General features: G+C 38.7%; 2 protein-coding genes across 2 annotated transcripts; one reads left to right on the top strand and one right to left on the bottom strand.

Annotated features, from left to right (window-relative positions):
- The first annotated feature begins 496 nt into the window (after window positions 1–496).
- On the top strand, window positions 497–3,352 carry LOC105959894 (uncharacterized). The gene is made up of 3 exons (XM_012984056.2): window positions 497–662; window positions 875–2,349; window positions 3,077–3,352. Exons 2-3 carry the CDS (start codon window positions 968–970, stop codon window positions 3,324–3,326), a joined length of 1,632 nt encoding a protein of 543 aa, XP_012839510.2. The 5' UTR covers window positions 497–662; window positions 875–967; the 3' UTR covers window positions 3,327–3,352.
- A 1,690-nt stretch (window positions 3,353–5,042) lies between these two features.
- LOC148764973 (uncharacterized) lies at window positions 5,043–5,480 on the bottom strand. Its single transcript, XM_088814615.1, has one exon. It carries the CDS (start codon window positions 5,478–5,480, stop codon window positions 5,043–5,045), a length of 438 nt encoding a protein of 145 aa, XP_088670741.1.
- Between the last annotated feature and the right edge of the window lie 1,116 nt (window positions 5,481–6,596).

The following is a 6,596-nucleotide window of genomic DNA, read 5'->3' as shown; positions in this document are numbered from 1 at the left end:
TTTACATTCTTCAGTTTGTAATCGTTTTACGTTATTCGAGCTCAACATTTTAAAACAAGATGATCATAAGATGTGACTCTTTGCTTGTAAATATCAGATTATAGTGCATCAAAAACTGCATTTTTGCACAAAGTGAATACAAACTAGAGAACAAACAACGAAATCTACAAGATTCTACGTGATTGTAATTACTCAACCATGAAGAATTTTTTCGTAATTCACCTTACCTCAGTGGCTCGCCGTAATTGAGCTAATAATAATCCTCCACCACCACTTAAAGCAAAGTAGTAGTAAAAAGAAATATCTAGAACCCTAAACGAGAAAAAAATCACAAGTACGGCCCCACCAATGAATTAGCAGTTATTGCTGTACTATACACGCTTTGATTCTTCTGTGTACCTTCACTCCATTTTTTAATTATTTTTTTGGACTGTCCCGAGATTTTTTTCCTATCATTTATTTCCAACGTTATTTTAATTTATTTATTTATTTATTATTATTATTATTATTATGAATTTATTTTTAAAATGTTATTTAAAGACATCACCCCCTGCTCATATCTCTTGATAAGTGAAGCTACGGTGCTCGCACTACTAGTTACTTACGCGTTCTTTTCTCAGTTAAAGAGCGCCGGAGATCTCGCCGGCCGGGATTTCCTTCCGGTTAGTTCTTTCTCCCACTTTAATAATATTAATTTATCTTGGACTCGGTTTTTTTTTTCTTATTTCTTGATCCGGTTTTAATGCAAGGAGTGTAATGATTAAAACCACTGGCTTGGCCGTGAATTTTGTTTCATTTATTTTATTTATTAGCAATTACCATGTGTTTTTCCTCGCTTAACTTTCGCCTCTCTTTCTCTTAATTATATTTGCAGAAAAGGCTAAGAAGCTTTTTCCCATACCCAGATCCCTCTCTCTCTCTCTCTCTCTCTCTCTCTCTACTTTCTCTCTCTTCTTTCTCTCTCTAAATGGGTGTGAAAGTGGCCGCAGCTTCTTTACATTGGTCACAACCTTCCGTCCCCCACTCACCATCTTCTTCTCAGTCACTTCCCTCCGCCGTTTCCTCCAACCGCCGTGGCTTCCTCACCGCCGGCGGCGACGGAGCTCTGTTCTGCCAGTACGTGGAGAGGTCCGCCGCCCTCTCCTCAAAACTCCTACACAGGTCCCAATCCTGCGGCGGTGGCGGCAGCAGCAAAACAACACGTGTCCGAACAATCAGAAGAGCCATCTCCGCCAGCTTGGATAATTCCTTCTCCTCCGACGAAGAATTCTCCAAACAGATTCAAGAATTAGCCCTCAGATTCCAACTCAGCGACAATGACATGTTCATGGAAAAACCCGACGCATTCGATCCCCTAAAACCGTGTCCCGATTTCCCCGAACGAGACGAAATAACCCCGTCGTCGAACAATATCAAGTGGAGGGCGAACAGCTTCGACATCCCGTTATCGCTAAGGATCATAAAAAGAAAGAAGCAATGGCTGCAGTCGGGTTTCGCGGAAGCCGGTGAATCGGCTTGCTGCTCGGTGAAGAAGGCGTTTTCGTCGATGGTGTTCATAATCCAAGAACTCCATAGCTTCACTCTTCAGATGAGGGAGGTTCTCTTCTACGAAGATCTACAAGGAATTCTCGCGAGCGTTCAGAAGGAAATGCAGGCCTCGTTCGTGTGGTTGTTTCAGAAAGTATTCTCCCACACTCCGACTCTTATGGTTTACGTAATGATACTCCTCGCTAACTACAGCGTCCACTCGATATCGAGCAATTCAGCATTCGCCGCCGTTGCGCCGCCGGTACAGACGTATTCGGTCGAAGAAGTTTCAATGGTGGAAGATCAGACCCCGTCGTCCAAGAATCATCATAAGTTCGACTCGTCAATTGTTAGGACGCTGAAATTGTCTTTGAATTCGAATTCAAACGAGGATGAAATTTCGGTGGGAGGAAATAGCGGTGGCGGAGGAAAATATCCGACGGTTGCTAGCGGCACGGACGGAGACGGTACTACGAACCCGAACGGGGCGCTATCGTCCTCGATTTTGAATCCTTCGAAAACTAGTGGTGGAGAGGAGTTGGTTTCTAGACAAGTTTCGGTCGACGAGGAGACCGATTTGTGGAACTCGATGGTGGACGAGGCTTCGAAAATGGAGGCGGAATCGAGGGACGAAGCGTTGGATCACGAAACGATGCAAAGATTCGTGTCGCCGGTCAATGCTATTATTCAAGATGACGATTATTCGGACCACTTTCGAACGGAGCTTCTTTACCAATCGGAGTTGGCTCAAGAGCCGAACAACCCTCTTTTGCTAGCAAATTATGCTCAATTTCTCTACCTCGTGGTCCATGATTTCGACAGGTAATTTCTTATTTTCTCGACCTTGGTATCATTTTACTCTTCTTTAGCTTTGACCGTTTAGATCGATCGGAATATTTCCGTGGTTTTTAGTTGTGTAAATTGAGATATTATCATTCAGTAGAACCTCGATAGATTAATACCCGATAAATTAATAAGAATTCCTGGTCCCAACTCAGTGACAACGTGCTAAATTCTAAATTATTAATTTAATATTTCACTAAAGTAATAAAGTTTTCGTAGTCCCAACAATACTAATTTATACAGGTTTAACCGTAGTTCGTTAGAAAACTTGTTTTAGTCAAGTATAATAGAATGTGATATTTTGTGGGGAAGTTGTGTTTTGCAATAGGAATTATGATAGCTCAATGTGTGGTGCATTTTCTCTCTCTATATTTTATGACAATGATATATGTGAACCGAAAACATCCCCGGGACTACATGTTAATATCCCACTAACGAAAAATATCATCGAGCATCAGCCATTCCCTAAATGGATGTACTTGCTTGTCCTCACTTTAGATCGAAAAGAAAAAAAAAAGATCGATAATTAGGTATTCGCGTAAAACGGGAGTTGTTGCATCAATCGAGTGTCACGTCTTTGTTGGATTCGGTCGAAAATAAAACGATATAGGGTCGGTCAATCAATCGAAAAAAGTTTTTGTCGTAAAATGGTTGTTCGTTCACTTTGTTAACCACGTTGTGTGTTTGTTTGGTTTGGAAAAAACAGAGCGGAGGACTATTTTAAGAGGGCGACGAAAGTGGAGCCGAAAGACGGAGAAGCTTTGAACAAATACGCAAACTTTTTGTGGCTTGTGAGAAAAGATCTTTGGGCAGCTGAAGAGACTTATTTGGAAGCCATTTCCGCCGAACAGAATAATTCGTATTACGCTGCTAACTATGCACATTTCCTATGGAGCACGGGTGGTGAGGAAACGTGTTTTCCTATCGATTCTACCGATTCCAGTATCGAATTGTAGGGAATTTTAGGGATGGTCACTGTAGAGGAAGGAAAATCTTGAAAAGCTCTGAGGCCAAAGACATCCATCCCCTTACCCAACAAAGTCTCTTCTTACACCCTTGACTTAGAAAAAAAAATATTACAAATTAAAAAAAAATAAAAAAAAAAAATCATGGGTTATGATAAAAATATCCCAATGGAGAGGAAGAGATTTTTTCTCCATGATGAGTAGATATTTATTTTATTTTAATTTTGATATATACATGTATAATGTTATATATATATATATATATATATCTTAAGTGGAAAATTAGGACTTTTTTTTTAGTTTTGGTTATGGTATATGGGGTGTGGAGGAAGAGAAGAATGAGTGGTGAGGAGAGATTTGATTGGTGGGGGCGAAGAGATAATGCTTCAATTGTAATTATACTTTTCTTGTTCATATTTATTTGTCATATTTTTTTTTAATAAATGATTTCGCTGTCATGAAATTAAATTTTTGCTTTTTTTTTTTTCTTTATTTATTTTGATGTGTCACAATACCTATCTTCTTCTTGATAAAATTCAATTTTCCAACTTTGTTTCTTTCTTTAGTTATTTAATTTTTATGCATCCTATCACCATCGTTTAATTTTAAATGCTCAATTCACCACTTTATGCTATACGCGACGAAGTTTATATTGGGATAGATTTTTGCTATTCATTAATTTGTACGCTGACGTGTGTGTAGATTTTTATTTGTGAAAAATGTAGCATGGGATATACCATTTTCGACAAATCGATGTTATACATCTTTTAATTGAAAACTCTCATTTCACTACACATCTTAATTTCTCATGCTCTAACCCTTTTCCACCAGTTCAACACAACATAAACATACATATATATTTGCAAGTTGTTTAATATTACATCCAATTAACTTTATTGCATAAGATAGCGTGTGCGCACACACACATATACTATAGGGTAATAATATACGCAGGTCAAATTAAACATTCATGCACTTTTTTACCATGATTTTTTACCTTTTTACCATAACTATTTACCTTTTGTACTATTCATGTGCACAAAATCGGACTTTTTTTTTTATTCATGTGCTCGTGTGAATTTACGCGAGCACTTGGCAAGTGCTCGTGTGAATTTACGCGAGCACTTGGCAAGTGCTCGCGTAAATTCACACGAGCACATTAACAATTTTTTTTTTTTTTTTTTTTAATTCTAAAAAAATTGTTTTTTTTTAACCCACTCGTGTGATTTCACAAGAGAAGGTATGCTCGTGTGAAATCACACGAGCAGAACGTCTCTGTTCGTGTGAAATCACACGAGCAACTAAAAAAAAAAAAAAATAACAAGGCCTACTCGTGTGGATTTACATGAGCGCAGTGGATGCGCTCGTGTAAATTCACACGAGCAGGCCAAAGTCCGATTTTTTTCGTTTTTTTTTTCGGATTCGTAATCTACATAACAAGAGGATCGTAAAAACGTAAAAATTACCTCCGATCTGTTGACGATTTGCACGGGCTTTGCGAAAGAAAATCGAAAGGTTGAGAGAGTTTTTGAGTTTTTTCACTTTTTGTTTTTTGAAGAATGGTAAAAAATGTGCCTGACTGTTTAATATGTGCCTGCACAAATCATTTCAGTATACTATATTGTGTATTTAACCTATTGTGACATCTACGAGACCGATTTTGAAAAATTTCCTTCTATTTTTTTTTTAGGGAAAAGAATAATATTATTAGGCATAATGTGCCAAATGAGAGGGAATGGAGGATCCTTTAGTACAAGACGAACTGTTCATCTTAGCAATAGCATTGGCTAGTTTATTGCCAGAGCGTTTAACAAAATCAAATGCAACAAAACTAAACGAAGAAGAGAGAGAAAGACAATCTTCGATGAGAGCTCCAAATGGGGCTGTGGTGGTGATACCGTTTCGGAGGGCCTCGATAATTTGAATGCAGTCTCCTTCAAGGATGATTGATCTCCAGCCGGCTTCCTTGGCCTTTCTTAGCGCCTCCAATGCCGCCCTTGCTTCACCCTCCACTGGTTTGGGTCGTCCCAGGAGACGTGCCAAATGCCACCATATGCAACTACCGCGCCAGTCCCGAACGACAACAGCAATGGTGAAAAAGTCCATACCCACCGGAAAGGCTGCGTCAAAGTTGATTTTCACCATATTGCATAGGGGGAAGATAAAATCCTAGGTCCGTTTTTATTAATATTTTCTCGTGTTTATTTGCTTTCATAATTAGTTTAATTATTTAGTTGATTAGATTTGTCAACTTTGCGTAGGCTGGATAAAAATCATAATTGTTAGAATTTGGTACTTAGGATTAGATAATTTGAGTATTCCCTGTGGAATCGACATCCGACTCTTACGAGTACACTTTTACTACTTGTTTGCGATACGTGCACTTGCGTATTAGGTATTTAGCCCAACAGCGCCGAAGAAGAATTCAAAAAAAAAAAAAAAAAACAAGCGACCCACTGCCGAAGTAGAATAATAGTGTGGGGAAAGAAGGGGAAGAACAAACAAGGTTCTAAAATTTGTTGTGTTCTTTGCTTCAGTTTGCAAAACACGTAGTGCATGTTCTCAGATTGCATGATTTTAAACATTTTCACTAGTGGGTAGTATCCATCAACGAGATTGGTATTTTCTCAAATCAAGAATCGGTTGCAATATATGTTGTTTTCTTATTCAGGTTTGCAAAAAGCGTTAATTTGTTAGAGTAGGTGACCAACAAGCCAACTTGTGGCTGCAGTCTTTTCATGTATTCTTTTAATAAATAATTATTTTTCGTATTAATGATAAAACACTTTGGCATTCTTTATCTTTGTCCCTTTGTATACAAATATAGATATAGTCCTTTTAGTTATTACAATTACTTATAATTGATCTATTAGGATCGTGAGATATTTACTTAAGTATTATAACTGTTAAACCGTATTCCTAGTCGAAGGGTTACGCCACCAATGAGGATTTCGGCCTGTCCCATTAAGAGACTAGCCTTAGTGTATGTGTACTGCATCTCATCAGCAAACGGTATTGTGATATCGGCATACATAAGTGGGTGCTCGTAAGTTGACGAGTCCACCGAACTCCCTCATCCTAGAAATCTCTATGTGGTTCTCGACAATCAAGTAGAGATCTCTCTGATATAGTTGTACACCATTAGTCCTTAAGACCTAGACATCACCGTGACTTCACTAGAGGACTAGCTGTATCGTGACCTGTCCCTGAGTTCCACCGAGGACCGCTCCAAGGGCCAGTGTTTGTGCAGTCCGAAATCTA

The sequence above is a fragment of the Erythranthe guttata genome, chromosome 14 (genome assembly GCF_056151865.1).
Source record: "Erythranthe guttata isolate IM_541 chromosome 14, IM_541, whole genome shotgun sequence".
Taxonomy (NCBI): Eukaryota; Viridiplantae; Streptophyta; class Magnoliopsida; order Lamiales; family Phrymaceae; genus Erythranthe; species Erythranthe guttata.
The sequence above is the reverse complement of the archived record's forward strand: the minus strand, read 5'-3'. Positions and strand labels throughout refer to the sequence as shown.

Coding starts and splice junctions, on each gene's coding strand:
- LOC148764973 (XM_088814615.1), bottom strand. CDS start 5,480: ATGGTGAAAATCAACTTTGACGCAGCCTTTCCGGTGGGTATGGACTTT.
- LOC105959894 (XM_012984056.2), top strand. CDS start 968: ATGGGTGTGAAAGTGGCCGCAGCTTCTTTACATTGGTCACAACCTTCC. Junction 2,350..3,076: donor GTGGTCCATGATTTCGACAG/GTAATTTCTTAT, acceptor TGGAAAAAACAG/AGCGGAGGACTATTTTAAGA.